Source organism: Zonotrichia leucophrys, chromosome 1A (genome assembly GCF_028769735.1).
Source record: "Zonotrichia leucophrys gambelii isolate GWCS_2022_RI chromosome 1A, RI_Zleu_2.0, whole genome shotgun sequence".
Classification (NCBI taxonomy): domain Eukaryota; kingdom Metazoa; phylum Chordata; class Aves; order Passeriformes; family Passerellidae; genus Zonotrichia; species Zonotrichia leucophrys.
In genome coordinates, this window is record NC_088170.1 from 284,460 (window position 1) to 302,239 (window position 17,780).

A 17,780-nucleotide genomic window follows, 5' to 3' on the forward strand; every position below is an offset into this window, starting at 1 on the left:
GCAGGTAGCCCCTGCAGTGAGCACCTTTTCCAGCACACCTGGGATTCCCTGTTTGCCAAGGGTACCACACTGGCACACCTGGGATTCCCTGTTTGCCAAGGGCACCACACTGGCACACCTGGCATTCCCTGTTTGCCAAGGGTACCACACTGGCACACCCGGGATTGCCTGTTTGCCAAGGGCACCACACTGGCACACCTGGCATTCCCTGTTTGCCAAGGGCTCACATGGCACACCTGGCATTCCGCCTGTTTGCCAAGGGTACCCATTGGCACACCTGGGATTCCCTGTTTGCCAAGGGTACCCCATTGGCACACCTGGGATTCCCTGTTTGCCAAGGGTACCACACTGGCACACCTGGCATTCCCTGTTTGCCAAGGGTGCCACACTGGCACACCTGGGATTCCCTGTTTGCCAAGGGTACCCCACTGGCACACCTGGCATTCCCTGTTTGCCAAGGGTACCCCATTGGCACACCTGGCATTCCCTGTTTGCCAAGGGTACCACACTGGCACACCTGGCATTCCCTGTTTGCCAAGGGTACCACACTGGCACACCTGGCATTCCCTGTTTGCCAAGGGTACCCCATTGGCACACCTGGCATTCCCTGTTTGCCAAGGGTACCACACTGGCACACCTGGCATTCCCGTGCTTTTGCCAAGGGTACCCCATTGGCACACCGGCATTCCCTGTTTGCCAAGGGTACCCCATGGGCACACCTGGATTGCCTGTTTGCCAAGGGTACACATGGCACACCTGGGATTGCCTGTTTGCCAAGGGTACTACACTGGCACACCTGGATTCCCTGTTTGCCAAGGGTACCACACTGGCACACCTGGCATTCCCTGTTTGCCAAGGGTACCCCATTGGCACACCTGGCATTCCCTGTTTGCCAAGGGTACCACACTGGCACACCTGGCATTCCCTGTTTGCCAAGGGTACCACACTGGTACACCTGGCATTCCCTTTTTAGACACTAAGGGTGCCACACTGGCACACCTGGCATTCCCTGTTTGCCAAGGGTACCCCATGGGCACACCTGGGATTCCCTGTTTGCCAAGGGTACCACACTGGCACACCTGGCATTCCCTGTGCCTGTTTGCCAAGGGTACCCCATTGGCACACCTGGGATTCCCTGTTTGCCAAGGGTACCACACTGGCACACCTGGGATTCCCTGTTTGCCAAGGGTACCCCATTGGCACACCTGGCATTCCCTGTTTGCCAAGGGTACCACACTGGCACACCTGGCATTCCCTGTTTGCCAAGGGCACCCCCTCAGAGAGGCACACGGGTCCGCAGAGCAGAGCAGGGCCCGGTGACAGCGCAATCATTGCACAGAGGTACAGCAGTGAAACCTGCTCTGTGTGAGCTGCCCACAGCAGCAGCAGCCGGTGCCAGCCGTGCCAGCCTGGGCACGGGAAGCCCAGGGAATTGTCCCTGTGCAGGGCTGGGAGCTCATTAAGGCAGCAGAAAGGGCTGGTGGCAGCACTCTGCTTCCCTCAGATCTCCCCGCCAATGCTCACAGCGCTTGTTCTGAATACTCAATGCAGGAAAGCTTCCAGAGCTTACACAACACCGAACCAGGAAATTTCCAATGTGCTGAAGATGGCTACGTGGGTATTTTAGCATTCTTTAGAATATATACACCGTGCAATATATGGTGGCACTGCAAATTCCTGCGGAGGTGTGTTTGCACCACAGACACCAAAAGTAATCCAATGCCAGATGGTATCAGTGACCCACTCTGCTGTTACCAGCTGTAGCCAAGAAGCAGAGGCTTCCAGAAACAGGTGAACATATTTTAATATTCCCTAAAAATATACAGTGTGCAATAAAAAACTTTGGAGGAAAATACTACCTCCTGACTTTTGACAATTTAATTTATACTATATGAGAATGACATTTAATCACCCTTATCTTAATTATCCTAAACTTGGTATGTGCAGTGACTGCATGTATAACCATCAGCTCTAAAATTATTCAGCCACAAAATTTACCTAAAGTGCCTGAAGCACTATTTTCTATGTGCCTATCAGCTAAAAAATGCCTTTCTTTAATTTGTTCTAAATTCATTTCACATAAATTTTGTTGCATGAATTCCCTGTTTTGCTGATAAGGGCCATAGAAGTAATGACTGTTTTTTGGAAAAGGTTTCCATGGACTATACCTGTGGAAATATCTCATTTTTTAAATGCCTGTAGTGCTTTCCCTCACCCTGTGCTCCCACGGAGCAGCTTTTCCTCGTGTCAAACTGGGATTACCTTTGGGCTTTGCAGAGGAGGGTCGCAGACATGGCAAGTGCTTCTCCAGGGCTGCTGTGCTGTTTCAGTGCTTCCCCAAGCCAAGCCTAAGGCTCTCCACCATGCAGCTTTTCTGCCGTCCCCCTGCCCCATTAAGGTTGTGTTTGCCAAAAAAGTGTTCAAAACCCCCAAACCTTGTCCTAATTACATTTCATTTTCTAACCTTTTTCTGATCTTGGTTATAGTTTCAGCAACTGCATCAAAACTGCTTTGTTTTGTATTTGTGTTCTACTCTGTGACCCTTCCCATACAAAATTCAGATTTTTCAATGCTCTTTTGACCAGGTAAAACCTCTTATTTGTGATCTTTTCTATCCAAGAGAAGATTTTTTTTCACTTTTTCTTTTCTTTTTTTCGTTATTTCTTTTTTTTTTTTATAATGAAAACATCCAGGGAATTATGAGGATCAACTGTGAACAGCTAACTGAGGAAAGAATGCTGAAAAACAACACAGAGATAAAAAGGGCAAATTAAAATACACCAGAGAGAAGCAAATACCCAGAATATTTCTGAAAGCAGTTAAGGAGTTGCTTTATAAAAGAGTAAGCAAGGGAGATGTTATTGTAGGGAAAATAGCTTTGGCCAGAGGTTTAGGTTTTGGCATCAACTTTGGTGGTGGAAAGGTTTTCCTTCTTGGTGGAGGAAATGTAAAACCCTGACTGGCACAAAGCCAACCACCAATAAGCTGTGACCTGAAATTCATCAAGGGGATTTTAAAGGTGACTTTTTTGTATGTTTGGTTTTGTGGTTTGGTTTTTTTTTTTCTTTTTTTTTTCTTTTTTTCTTTTTTCTTTTTCTTTTTCCCTTTTTTTTTTTTTCCTTAAAGTAGCTTCTGAAGGTTCGGATATTTGGGTTTGTGTTTCTTCCTTCATCACACTGTGGTGCTGCCCTGTAGGAAAGATCTGACGGAGGCTGTGTCAGAGCTGCTTTGGGGACACTTTATGAAGCACACAGAAACTGACCTTGAAGCAATGACTCTGTGCAGCTTGGCAAAGCAAAGGAAGGCAAAGATTGACTGAACTGGAAGTGCTTGGCCCAGAGCTGCTCTCTCACCAATTCCACTGCTATGAGGGGCTGTGAACAGCATTGCAGGTTTTATATAAACACATGAACCTGGGCAACGAATCCATCAGAGGACAGCATCAGTCCATCTACCCTTCCAACATTCCTTCTGCACTCCTGCCTCTGTGTACCTGTTGGTTTTTACCACTTGGAGCTTCCTGAGCCCAAAGACAGTGGGAAAGAAATACTTGCCAAGGTAAGCAGGGAGGTCAGCGTTCACTGAATGCTTTGGAAGCTTTTTTGTCACAGTGTCATGGTAAAAAGATCAGTGGACAGCTTTGAGCCTTTCTCTTAGTAATACATTTTGATAACAACATCAATAACTACATTTTAATGGCTTCCCACTGTTGCTTCCCACTGTAAGCTGTTGCTGGTGGGGGCCAGAAAGATTATTTCCTGTAAAAAAAATAAAGAAAAAAGAGGAGGAAAGATGATTATCAGGAATGCTGTTAGAATGTAAAACACTTGTAGAGAAACTAAAACAAATCTCTCAAGTTCCCTACTTTTTTGCATTATAATGACTTGTAGCAGACATTCAAGAAAGCTGCTGACTGGCTGCTTTGCTCCCTGTAAGCATTCCTTTAATGCTGAAGATTAAATAAATACATTGCTACAAAGCATGAGCAGCTGATTTTTAAAAATTATTATTGCTAAGAAGAGGGAGATGGATTAGAAAAAGTCATTCCTCTGAGAAATAATACCTCCAAAATAATCTTTCACTGAAAACCAAAAACACAAAACAACAAAAGAAAACGAAACAATTCAAAACCAGAAAGAGCCTTATTTAGCAGAGTTAGCTGACATGCTGTTCTTTAAAAGTTAAATATGTGCATCAGTTGGAGATAGGATATCAAATATCAGTAGGGAGAGCAGCAGGAAACTTTTTCCACTGCATGAAAGGGATAAAAAGAAGAAAAACAAGCCTCAGTTGCAGGAACAGCTGACTAAGCGCCTGACATACTCGAAATACAGCCAGTTGTAACAAATACCAGGGAAATCTGTATCTTCCAAACAAAAACTCTCCTCAGTGAGGAACTTCAGATCTAGATAAAAATGGAGCTATCAGAACGACACCCAAGCCATAGACAGTTGGATCACACAGAACCAAAACGCTGCAGCTCCAGCTGCTTGCACAAGATTTTCTGTGCTCAGCCCTCAAGGGGTGCGGGCAGGGAGGCCCAGCTGACACAGAAATGCAAAATTCCAGGAGCCAGACAGAATCAGAGGCAGGCTCCACACCCCTGGTGCCCGGGGGGAGCCGGAATGAATATTCCTTGCCTTTCACATGTTAAAAGCTCGGTGGATTCACAAAGCCACCAACCTTGCTAGTGTGCCACATCCTCAAGTGCAGACTGCAGAGCTGGATCTGCTACTCGATCCAAAATATTTTAAGGGAAGAGGAGCAAGAAGCAGAATCTAGGAAAGCCAGTAAAGATTCTGTGTTTGCTTACACTGCCTGAGACTTCAGCTCTCTTTCAAGATGTTTTGAGAAAACACAGACTCTGAATTTCAGTAGCGCTGGGAACTCCTAGTAAGACACAATGTTCTTGTGGCAATTCCTGTATACCTTTCTCCTTGATTACCCTCCTGATTGCCTCATGCTGGTGTCCAAGCTGCGGGAGCCAGGGAAGCAATCCTCCTCCCCAGCAGTGCTTCCTGTGGCTGTAGAGCTCTGGAGCCCTGCGGAAGGGAAGAAGAGAACTGGGCAAAGTTTAGCCCTTTACCTTTGGTATAGTTGCAATAATTTTGTTATATTTTATTTATTTTTTAATCATAATATTGTTTTACTTTCCCAAGAGGAATACATAGCTTTATTATCCTTAAACCTGAAATGTAATGTAACTAATGTTCCAAGATCTCCCTTAAGAAAAATATAAATGAAGCTGACTAATTTAGTAATTGTCTATGCTTAGCGACAGTTGCAAACAGACAAGTCTGTAAAAGATATTTCCAACCTATGATTAAATATCAGGCTGCTCTGAGCTGTTCTTCTCTTGTGCCCACGATACTCCTTTTGCCAGCCCCTGAGAACCAATGCCTTGAGGTAAATAAAACCTCTAAGGTGAATAATGAAATAATCCTGGAAACAGTAATAATAGTAATCTGTAGGGCTTTCAAAAGCAGCCTGAGATGATGACCTACAGATTGTAGGCTCCACCTGTTCAGTAATTCCCAACGACAGGATTTAAAACTATCCTTGGTATTTAACGACCTGGTGAAATTCTAAAGTTGCTCCTTCTTGAATCAGTAATGGAAGGCAGATACAAAATCTGGTCACATTAACCTTAATTGTGTAGGAAATGGGATTTGGACAAGGTGGGGAGTGAGACCTGGAGAGAAGGTGCACACAGGGGCACCAAAGAGCATCCAGACTGGACACATGGGCCTCAGCACAGCAGCTGGAATGCTTATGGAAAGGGTGTTGTGGTGCTGGCCAGAGTCCTCCTGGTCATCTGCCCATTTCATGGAAAGGAGCTGGTCATAAGCACAAGAATGCAGTGCAACTTTTGCATCATTTCTGGTTTTGTAGTCCTTGACTCCTTGAAACTACCAAGAAAGTTGCTGGGAATGGTGTTTTGTGAGGAACACGCATAAACCAGTGTAGCAATTTCTTCTCCCATTGACACAGAATTTCAACAATTTCCTGCTCTTTCCCTTCTGTCTCTCATCTCCCCTCTTTGGCACCTTTCTTTGCCTTTCACAGAATCACAAAATGGTTGGGGTTGGAAGGCGCCTCTGGAGATCCTCTGGTCCAACCTCTCTCCTCACCTGGAGCAGGCTGTACAGGATCAAGTCCAGGTGAGTTTTGAGTAACTCCAGATAAGGACACCCCACGGCCTCTCTGGGCAGCCTGTCCAGGGCCCTGTCACCTCCAAAGCAGAGTTTTCCCTTTTTTCAGGCAGATTTCCTGTGTTTGTCGTGCCACTGCCCCTGCTCCTGTCCCAGAGCACCAGTTCTGTCCTTGAGAGGCGTTGCTGAGGTCCCCCCTGAGCCATCCCTTCTCCAGGCTGAAGTCTGTTCAGCTCTCCCAGCCCTCTTTGGAGCTCCCAGTGCTCTCCACAGCCTTCACTGGGCTGTCTCGAGCATTTCCAGCCTTCCTTGTCCTGGGGGGCCCAGAAGTGGTCACAGCTGCCCCGAGGTGGCCTCAGCAAGGCTGAGGACAGGAGGAGAAGCCCCCTTGACCAGCAGAGGTGCTGATGGTCAGCCAGGCAGGCCCCTGGGGAGTGGCTTGAGCAAGGCTGGCCCTTGGGGACACCTTGGGGACTCTGGTCCCCAGCACCCGGGCTCTGCCCCCAGCCAGCTCCCAGCCCATGAGGTTTCTCTCTCCTTCCTCACTGACTCAGGCTGAATGCAGAGTGGCACTCATTTACGTGTGAAAACCATGCTCTCAGTCCCTCAAGATAATTCCCTACACAGTTTTTAATTGTTTTAATTTAGTGCAGCCATCTCCTCCCTGCCCCCTTTATACTGTAAAATTGATTAGAGATTTCACCAGAGAATACACAATGACATTCTGGTAGTACCTTAGAAAGAGGAAAAAGTATTCTAGGCTTCTTTTGCAGCTTGCATGACATTTAAATGCATAGTTGATATTGTCCTTTTCACAGACAGTGTTTTAAATTGCTGATGTTTGTAATTTTTCATTGTAGGAGAATGTTTGATTAGTCAATAAAATGTTAGAAAAGCATAAATTTCTAGAAAGTACAAAAGCCATTCAGCTCCTCCTCCTGTATTGTTGCAGGAGAATTTATTCTTGAATGCAAGAGATTTTAAATGTGCTGAAGTAGACTCTTTTGGGTACTTATGCAAGATGTGTACTTGTTGCCCTTGAGAAAAACACCAGCATAGGGTAAATCATTGGACACATGTAGAGTTCAAGTTAGTCAAGGATCAGTCAGCTTGTAACTGCTTTTCAAATACAGCTTAATCTGCTAAAATGAATTCAGGCACTGGCCTTAATTATGACTTTGTGTTGCTCTGTTTAATTCCTATTTTTTGGTACAGGTATTTTTTGAGTAGTGTAACTAAAATGAAGATTTTTATTTTCTTCTTTCTTTTAACGCCGTGGCTATATTTTTTCATAAACAGCCCTAACAAACCTACAGCATGGAGAAAATGGAGGAACTGCAGAATTCCTTTCTCAGCTGCTTGTTTTGATTTAGCAGCTGCTTCAGTGCAAGCATGTCTCTGTTCCTGTGAGCTGGGCAGGTTTTATCTGGTCTGTCTCACTGTTGAGCTGAATGCAGGGGCACTGTTGGCACTGGTGCCGGGCTTGTTGAGGTTGCTGAGGTGTGACTGGGTCACAGCTCACACCCAGCTCATGAGCAGGGACAGCACAGAGGGATACTGGGAGCCTGCGGAACCAGGCCATTCACAGACGTCAGCTTGCTGCAGGAACTCTGAGATGCCTGTGAAACCTGACAGGCAGCGGAACCTCTCCCCTTGACACATTACCTTCCTGCAGGAACTCCTGAGATTGCCTGTGAAACCCTGAGCAGGCAGCTGGAACCCTCTCCCCTGTGAGCACAGTGCCTTCCTGCAGGAACTCCTGAGATTCCCTGTGAAACCCTGAGCAGGCAGCTGGAACCCTCTCCCCTGTGAGCACAGTGCCTTCCTGCAGGAACTCCTGAGATTCGCTGTGAAACCCTGGGCAGGCAGCTGGAACCCTCTCCCCTGTAAGCACAGTGCCTTCCTGCAGGAACTCCTGAGATTGCCTGTGAAACCCTGAGCAGGCAGCTGGAACCCTCTCCCCTGTGAGCACAGTACCTTCCTGCAGGAACTCCTGAGATTCCCTGTGAAACCCTGAGCAGGCAGCTGGAACCCTCTCCCCTGTGAGCACGTTACCTTGTGCCCCACACCACTGCCATGCTGGAAAGGGCTCTCAGACAGTCAGGAGCTGGGTTATCATGGAACCTGCCACGTGAGTGACACTCGGGAGCCTGCTGGAAAATCCAGCTGTGAAACTGCAACGAGCCTTGAGGCTTTTTACTCTGTCTCATATGGCCTTCAAAGCACACTTGAAAAAGCTATAACCTATTATTGTGTCAAGCAACTTGCACCAGAGAGGACTTTCTACCATTTCAACAACATACCAAACAGTATCCAGCTTTAAGAAATTTTTAAACTGTCAAGATTTTATAAAGTAAACTATTTCAAGCTCATCTTCCCCGAGACTGAAACAAAATCTGTTTATGGAACACAATAAACATGACAGAATGATCAACTTTGTGTGGCAAGAGTTGTTGCTAGGATGCTGTTGGATGCTGCTGGATGGATGCTAGGCCACCAGGCACTTCAAAAATATAATAAATAAATAAATATGTAAGAGCTGACTTACAGTTTTACGCCACGTGTACAGAGATGTGATTCATCCTGACACAAGTAATACACGCGGGACAATGAACAGAAATGATATGCTTGAATGCACTGAAGAAATCCTAGGATCAAAGGACAGGACTGGAAGTCAGAAAATTATGTCCAAGCCCACTGTCTGGTCTGATGGCACATTTAAACCTTCTGGTGACTCAGTTTTTCACTCATGAGATTGGGACAACGTAAAGCATTTTGAAACACTGCTCTGCAAAATGCTGTTAAAATTACTCATGGCTAGAAGGGGTCCTATTTCTGGTCACTTTTATGCAGTGAGTCCTGAAGCAATTACTGAATTACTGGCTCTGGAAAGCAGCCAGGTGAACTGCACCTGGGAAGTTAAAACTGGTTCTCATCCTGATGTTGCTCTTTATGCCTTTTTTTTTTTTTTAAGGATTTATAAACCTCCAGCACTGACATAAAGGCAAGGTGAAAAGTGTAGGAATAAATTAAACGGCACAACCTGGTTCCTGAATAGCAGAAAAGGAAAGGAGGATAAGCAGGTCAGACTGGTAGAGCACAGGCCTGGGAGAGAAGCAAAACATCCTGTTTTCTCCAGTTCCTTGTAGTGAACACCTCTGACCAGCCTTGGAATGGGTTTGGTTTGGTGGGGTGTACCTGCAAACATACCAAGCATGAAAAGAAAACACATTTCTTTGGGGTTTGATCAGGACACAGCAAATATTTGTGGGAAACAAAAGGTTAAAAGGGAAGGAAACCAGGTGAGTAGCTAACTGTAACTTTTATTGATTAAAATAACTTGAATTAGGAAAAATAGGAATTTTTTTATAAAAACCCAGAAATTAAGAATTCCCAATGCACCATGAGGACAAGCCAAAAGGATATATCTTTATAACATGACCAGAAAGATGAGAGTGCCACTGCCTAAATGTTCAAAGTTCTTTCACATCCATTGTACATAGTTAGCATGCAGGAGTTCAGCTCTCATCATTCCTGAGCAATCTAAGCACCAGAACTGCTCCAGCTTCCCCCTTTTCTGTTAAAAATACACTTACAAACAACTCATGGAAATCTAATCAGACTTGGGTAAATTCACAAGGCTTCTCAGAGTTAATAACTGAAACCTTCTGGTGGGTGTATTTATTATTCTCAGCATTAGCAAAGTGGAATCTCTGTTTAGACCAGCTCTTGTTGAAATTAACGTTTGGAAGCTGGAGCATTCCACCTTTTTATTTCAACAAAATATCTCTTTGGACCTAATCTATAAATAAATCTTAGTTTATCATCTACCAAACTGCCTAAGCAGAAGCAGAGGCCACTATGAATCATATGTTTGATCTGGTAGAGTGATATCATACCTCTATGGCAATATTGACTTATAGGGCTAAGGAGTGTATGCAGGTGAATGTGTTAAAAGAAAGGTATTTTTCAAAGCAATGAAATTTCAAAATATCCTTCCTTTCATAGAAGAAAAAGTGAAATGGGCTAGTGGAAGAAATGGGTGAAATTTTATGGGATTTGAAATTTGATTCAGATCCCGATGTTCTTTCCCCTTCAATGCTTGATAGAAAAATCCTATCAATGTAGAATAATATACTTACACTAATAACATAAACCCATAAATATTACATTTTAATTTAAAATACAGCATAAGGAAAATTTATTTATTGAGCTCTCCCAGACAGATTCCTGGCTCTGAAGATTTTAAACACCTGGTCTGAATCAAAGTTTAGATGGAAAAGAATACTAAGATCAAAGATTTGCTGACCTGGGTCTGTTTCAGAGTAACAGCTCCTCAGGGCTCTTCAGAGCCCGACCATTACTCTTACATAGTTTTTGTGTCTTCGTCCTACTCAATTCAGTTGTACTTACAGAAGAATTTCTTGGTCGGTGCTTCCTCTGCGGGAAAATCACAGAATGTGAAAGGAGGCAGATACTCCTAGGACTATTAGGGGGAGCATTAAAATATTTCTGAAAAAGATGGGATTTTCCTCCCCCTTTTTTCCCCCCCTTTTTTTCCACCACACAACCTAAGGTGTAATCTGAGCTCTTTCATTTTTTTTTTTCCGCCGAAAATAACTTCAAGGCAACAAGATTTCCAGCGTGAAATAAGCGAGAAAAAAAAAAAAAAAAGAAAGAACGTAGCCGCTGTGTAGCAAGAACGGATCAAGGCGCTGAGCAGGTGCGCGCCCTGAGGGGAGGCGTGGTGACGGCTTCCAAAAGCCGGGACCAAATTAAAGAATTAAAGACAAAAAACGAACCGCAGCAGGTAACTCCGAGCCGGCGAGGGTCAGCCGGGAGCTGCCCGCATTCCTTCACGGCCGCTGTCCCGCAGGAGCCCCGGATAAAATCGGTAAATCCCCTCCTGGGCAGGGTGCCTGAGGGGACGGGCAGGACCCTGGAGGGGACGGCGGGACCCTGGAGGGGACGGCGGGGCTCCGGAGGGACGGGCAGGACCCTAAGGGGACGGCGGACCTGGAGGGGACGCGGGCTGGAGGGACAGCTGGGGGGCCCTGGAGGGCACGGGCGGGCGCCTGAGGGCACAGCGGGGCTCCGGAGGGGCCGGGCGGGACCCTGAGGGGCCGGGCGGGGGTCAGGCTCCACCCGGCTCCGGCTCCGCCCGCTCTCCCAGGCTGCTCCGCGCCGCAGCCGGGGAGGAGGAGCCGCTTTATCGGGAGCCCAAGTGGAAATTTCCCCGTCAGTTGCCGGCTCCACCGCGGAGGGAGCACCAGGGAGGGCCGCCTACTCTCGTGTCCCCGTGTCGCGCCGTGTCCTGCCCGCTGTCATGTCCAACTACATCCACGTCCCGCCCGGCTCGCCGGAGGTGCCCAAGCTGGACATCACGGTCAGCGAGCGGGACGGGCCCGGCTACCGCCAGGGCGCCCTGCAGCTGCTGCGCCGGCTGCGCCCGCACTGGAGACCCGAGGAGGTGACGCTGCAGGTACGGGGGTCCGCGGCCGCTTGGCTGATAGGCAGGGCGGGGAGCGGCGGGCGAGGCAGGGGCGAGGGCGGGCGGCCATTGTGCGGGGGAGCTGCCGCCTTGTTTCCTCCCCTCTCTCCCTCCCTCCTTCCCCCGCTCGCCGCCGCAGCCCCCTGCGCGGAGCCCCATTTGCTGGGCGGCCCGGCGGCGGGGCGGGGCGGCGCGCAGCATCCCCGGCTGCCGCCTTCCTTCCTTCCTTCCTTCCCTCCCTCCTTCCGTCCTCCTCCTGCCGTGCCGTGCCCTGCCGCGGGAGCTCGGCTGCCCGTGCCGGCGGCCGGGAGCTCTCCGGAGCCGGCGGAGGGACGGAGCGGGGGCCGCCGTGCCCGAGCCGGTGAGCCGGGGCACAGCGGGGCACGGGCCGGCCCAGCAGGCCCCTCCGCCGCCCCGGGCGCTCCCACGGGCGGTGCAGCCCTGTCGGGTGCTTCCTGCAATAAAAACCAGAATAAATATCTGCCTTGTGCTCGCATCCGGGCTGGGCTTGGGCCCCGCTGAGGCCCGCGCTCGCTGCTCCTGGCAGAAGCGCCGCTGCTGTCTCTGCTGCTCTGTAGGTGAGCAGGCACTGGGACTTGTGACGAGTCATCTGCCGGAGGATTGGCTGCTTTGTGCTTCTAGAATATACTGAACATGGCCCCTGGACTCGCAAACTCTCGCCCGTTTGCCTGCGGAAATAGCGGTTCAGCCTGTGGTTGGTCGAGCATTTTATTATATGCTCAGCTGTGTTATTCAGCAGTTGTTATTACGCGGAGGTGTCTCATTTCAATGAAGTTCCTCTTTGGAGAGCTGCCGAACTAGTTTGTATAGGAAAGCTGAGTACGCTGAGGTAATGGTATATAATTGGTCTGAAATTTTCTGATGTCTTGAAAGAAGAATGGAACTTGAGGCGTGACAGTCCCGTTAGCATGAAAATAAAGCTAATGAGCTTTTCCTAAGTAATCTGTTTCAAGTAGTGGCCATAAGTTATGCACAGTCCCAACATCTCGAGGTGCAATGAAAATAGCTTTTTACAACATACGAGGTTGTTAAAGCTCATAGAATATCTTGATTTGGGAGGGGTCCATAAGCATAATCCAACTTGCTGCTCCTTGCAGGGCTACATAAAGTTATGAATAGTTTTATTCTTTTGGTTCTCTGATGACTGCAGTTCTCAGCAAAACATATTTATGTGTTTCATTCAGAATTGGTGAAAAATGGAACCAAAGCATCATTTTGTTAGGCAGGGTGGGTTGTGTGGGTAAAGGGGTAGTAGCTTTAAGAAAAAAAAAAAAAGAGTTGCTTCCTTCTGGCACTCCCTTTGCAAGAAACAATTGACAGGATAAAAACCACCAGTACCATTGGTGTGGAACAGAGTCTCTGTTGTCTGGTCCCACGGAAGTAAAGCAGGAGATCACTGTCTGTGGTTAGAGGTTTCTGTCTACAAAATACCCGAGTTCAGTTTTTACCAAGTTGCTGTGAGAGCACAGCCTCTCGGCTCGGTGTTTTCCCTTGGAGCAGCGATCCATTCACGTTCCATTCCCAGAGCCCTTCAGCTGTGGGCTGTTATTTCTAACCCTGTGGCCGCTGCTGGGGCTGCAGTGCTGTGCAGGAGCAGCAGTGCTGTGGTTTGCAGCCAGAGCGCATTCAGGGGCACCTGCGGGGCACACACTGCCTTGGCTCCGTGTCAGTGAGCAGGGGGATGCCCTGGAGCCCTCCCTTCACACGGCTGTGCTCAGCAGGGAGGTGAGGGTGGCACTCCTGTCGGGAGAATATGCCTGACTAATCTGGAACAGCAAATGCACAGAGAATAGGTTTAATGATACCACAGTGATGGGTTTAATGAGCTACTGCTGCTTCTTCAGGTGGACTCTGCCATTCGCTACCTTTGCTCTTAGTAATTCTTGGGTCAGAACACTTAGTAAGCAGTTGAAGAGTCCAGAGTTTGATTTGAAAAAGTTAATTAACTTCTCTTGGAAAAATTTACTGTTGTGAGATAATTTGTTTAGTCAGCTAAACAACTTTGAGACTGTAGTTAGTAAAAGTTAATGCTTAATCCTTGCTTTCCCCAAGATTTATAAGTGCCTGAAGTCAGGGATATATTTTAACATTTGCATTATTTTTTTTGCACTATAGCATAAAACACAAATGTAGGATGGAAGATGAAAGTAAGCACTGAAGATATTAATTTTTATTGCATTATTTATCAGTAAGGCTATAACATCAGAAGCATCACCTGTTACTTTTTGCAAAGGAAGCAGCTCTACTGTAATGTATCTCCTTTATATGAAGTTATAGGTGAGTTTTGTCCCTACAGGGCAGTACAAATGTTCAAGTTAACCCACATTGCTAGGGAGAAACAGAATTTTTCTGCCTAAACACTCATCTTCTTGTATGTTGCACACTTGTCAGCTGAAAATGTCCTAGGAACTGCACAGAACTGGGTGCTTGATTTTCTAACTCCTGAGCATTGAGGTTTGCTTTCTCTGCCTTTTGCAGTAGACACTTTTGGTTCTGGACTGGCTGTTTTGTAGTAATTGCAATGTTGAGTGGTTCTGGTTGGAAGGAATCTTTGGAGGTCTCTCCCAAACTTCTGCTGAGAAACTCACTGCTTGCTAAATTCAGAAACTGGCTCTTGTGAACATGAGAAACAGGTGTTTTGGTTTTTTTTAATTTCAATTTAAAAAGCTTTTCTAGCCCAAAACAGGCCTTCTGAGTTTTGTAAACTGCCTGAATTTTGACAGTGGGCACTCCAGTTTTTATATTCTGCATGATTCTTAATGAAATATGAAAGCTTAATTGTCTTTACTCTTTACTTGTTAAAAGAGGTTGTATTACCCTTCCTATGTAAAAATGCGCTCACAGGTTGGATTTTTTTGCCCACCTTACAAATTCCTTATTTTGTCTCTTTTGTGGAGGTTCAAGGAAGATCAGTGTTTGCTTACAGTGTGGGAGAATTGGTTACCACTTCAGCAGTGCTGATCCAGGATTCTTTTGTCCCTTGTACGTCTGGTGGCAAAGAAGGATTCAGTTGGGTAATGCACAATTTCTGCTCTGCAGAAAAAACCTGCACTCTATCAGAATTTCTAACCATTCTGAAATAATATTTAGTGTTGAGAATACAGGCTGCCTGTTTTTTATTGGTGAAAAGGCTCAATGCCAATCGTGTTAATTTATACCATTATTTGGGTAGACCAGAATGGTATATGTGGGAAGAAATTTGTTGAGAAATCATTCAAAGATCTAAAATAATGAAAGTGTTAGGCTGGCAAACACTGCTCCTGTCCTGGATGAAACTTGAGCAGAGGTGGAAAGAATTTGTTTTGCAAAGGGGAGTAAATTTTTCATAAAGGCACTCCTTAACCTCCCCATGCAAATCCTGCAAGCAGCTATCATCTCCAAATAAGTTGGATTCATTTGCTTTTTTTAATTCTCTGAAATATTTGGGCATTCCTTGTTTTTTGGTAATATGGTTTTTTTTTCTCCTGGATTTACATGCCTTTGCACTTCTCAATATTTGGCAAGATTTTGCTACTGCAACACTTTATAATTTGCAAAGATTTGTTCCTGCAGCTATGAAATGTGAATGGGATGGACCCAAGGCTTACAAAAAATTGTACTTTTGCCAGTGGAACAGCCACCCACCTGCTGCTATGTTTACCAGCTTAGCTTTTGTCTTTTTTTCCTTGGATTTTTCATTCTGACTTGCACTCAATAGCTTTTCTTCAGGCAGTATTTGCTGTCTGCTGATCGAATTTATGTGCTTGTGCTGATCTTGATCTTTCAATAACAAACTGTCATTTGGTTCAGAGTTCTGAACTTGTTGGAATATTTGTTAGTTTATTTAAACAGACTGAGCGTGGGTTTGAAAGCATTGAAATAATTGCAAATGTTAGTGTCTGGGAAACAAAGTAAATAAACCAACTTTATTTTGTATCTCAGTGCTGTTAGCATTTTTCAAGCGAGATGTTTATTGCTCAGCTGGTTTTGGCACATCACCCCCTTCCTTCAGCAGTTGCCTCATGAAGAGGAAGGGCTGAATCCACAGAGAAGTGCTGATGGCTCCAAATGGAGAAGTGGTGAGTGAGGAGAAGAATAAGAAAAGCCAGAGCTGCAGCCTGGGCTGCATTACTGGTGTTTTGTGGAAAAGCTGTAATGTGAGGTGTGCCTTGAGCACAGTGCCACAGGACTGGATGTCCTTGAGGCTGGGTTGGTTCCTCCAGTCTGTTTCAGCTTCTGATGAGGTTTGCTGATCTCCATCCCTGTTTCTAAAGGTTTGTGTGGTGTCTGTGGGGCAGGAACTGTGGTGGTGTTTCATGTGAGTGGTGTGCCTGAGGTAATTCAGCTGTGCGTGGCAGAGGGTGCTTGGTGCTGGCTGAGGCTGTGATTGCAGGGAATCCATGTGTGTTTGGGCACACTTGGAGGGGGCCATGGCAAGGGAGATAACTTATGCTGCAGGCTTGGGATGGAAATTGTAGCATTGGAAAGGAATAGTCCAGGACAGCTCAGTTCTGTCCCTCTGCCCCTCCCTCCCCAGCGCCAGCCATTGCACATCAAAATCTTCTGGGGGAGGAACAGCGAATTCATTCTTTGGTTTAGAATAAAGTCTTAGGCTACTTTCCTATTAGCTTTATAAACTGTTATTATTGTTTAAAAACCTGTAGCTCTTTTTGTCAGTACCACAAAATCTGCAAAGCCAATTAATCACTTTCAAAGTGTTAATTGGTTACCTGATGCTGACTGTTTTCAGGTAGAAGAATATTCTTCAGAAACAGGGTGAGAAATAAGTAACTCATTATTTTTTTCCCCTGGTATTAAAAAAACCCCAAAAACAAACAAAAAGGCCCAACCCCAAACCAAACCAATCCCTCCCCCAAAAAAACCCAAACAACCCTGCACGGTGAGGCTGAGGAGTGCATGGTTTGCAGGCCAGGAGAGCCCTGTGAAGGGGGCAGCAGCTCCGTCTGCTGCCAGCCCTGCTGTGTCCATCCTGCTGCCCTGCACAGCCCCCAGGAGCTCAGCAGGAGCTGTGCTCAGCCTCTGCTGGCCTTAGCACACAGAGGGGGCACTCTTGCTTCCTTCCTGCGTTTCTGGTATTTTTAACACCAAATGGTGCCGCTCCTGATCATCTGAGCCCCTAAATCCTGCAGACAGCCGCTGTCACCTGCTGAGTGAGATGGCATGGAGGATGTGGCTCCAGAGCCTGGAGAGCTCTGCAGGAGGCTGGTCATGTGGGAATTTACCCAAGGCAAGTTCCTGCGCTTGTACTTTGTCCTTCTTTTATGAATAGCTACAGAAAGGCAGCTACAGTAGCTACAGAGAGAGAAATAACTGGCCTTGTTCCAAACAATTCCGTTCTTGACCTGCGTACCTGTGGATGTGCCTGTGTAGACTGTACTTTTCCAGAAAATAGATCAACTTGGATTTACAATACAAAGTTGAAGGTTTGTGAGCAATAAAGAAGCATGTTATTGAATTCTGTTCCTTTCTGGAGATCCTCAAGTCAGTCTGGGGCTCAGCAGCAGAATCTGGGGAATTCCTGCTGATTTAAGCTTCTGTTTCACATCACTGTTGTGTTTTTATGGCACTGCAGTACTGCTTCCTGAGTTCCTCCTCCTGTGGATGTCATAACTCAGTCTGGAAGGGAAAAGTCAGCCCTTCTGAGTCATAAGTACTTTCTACTTTGCCCCATGACACTTTTATTTCTGTCTATTTGTTCTTGTTACATGTGATTGCAATTTCGATTTCATTCTTCTGAATGCTTGGAACAAAGGGGTTACAGAGGAGCTTTTCATGGAGCACCTGCTTATGAGATGGAAGCAGATGCATCATATGTCCTTTCAGGAATCTGGTAACCCAATAACAGTGCCTTTAGGGTAGGTAGGCTGTCTCTGAGGTGCTTCATGTGCTGCTTGTACCATGGGCTGCTCTCTGAGACTTGAGTAGCTTACGCTTATTTGTAGCTTTCTCACCTTAAGTCTGCATTTCATCCAAGAGTTTCTTTTTTCCTAGAAAGCCTTGGATTCAGGCTAGATCTGATTGTGGGCAGTATAAATATAATCTCCAGAAATGTTTCTGAGTTTAATTTTACCTTTGTATCAGCTCATGTGAAAATATGTGCTTATCACAGCTTAATA

At 46.3% G+C, this 17,780-nt stretch overlaps 1 protein-coding gene and 1 long non-coding RNA gene across 4 annotated transcripts in view; one reads left to right on the plus strand and one right to left on the minus strand.

Annotated features, from left to right (window-relative positions):
* Positions 1-4,829: 4,829 nt before the first annotated feature.
* LOC135456257 (uncharacterized) lies at positions 4,830-11,106 on the minus strand. 2 transcript variants are annotated; one of them, XR_010442483.1, is made up of 5 exons: positions 10,955-11,106; positions 10,566-10,592; positions 9,196-9,350; positions 8,701-8,800; positions 4,830-5,042 (listed from the first exon to the last, which is right to left on the minus strand). It is a non-coding gene; the product is annotated as an uncharacterized LOC135456257 (long non-coding RNA). The 2 variants fall into 2 exon arrangements; XR_010442484.1 differs by having other exon boundaries at positions 10,462-10,592.
* A 188-nt stretch (positions 11,107-11,294) lies between these two features.
* Positions 11,295-17,780, plus strand: part of ETNK1 (ethanolamine kinase 1) — a 38,115-nt gene continuing 31,629 nt past the window's right edge. The window contains exon 1 of one of the 2 annotated variants that reach the window (XM_064734380.1): positions 11,295-11,634. In XM_064734380.1, the coding sequence (XP_064590450.1) occupies positions 11,479-11,634 (156 nt within the window). In that variant the 5' untranslated portion in view covers positions 11,295-11,478. The remainder of the gene's footprint in view (positions 11,635-17,780) is intronic. The other variant, XM_064734389.1, reaches the window with a different exon arrangement.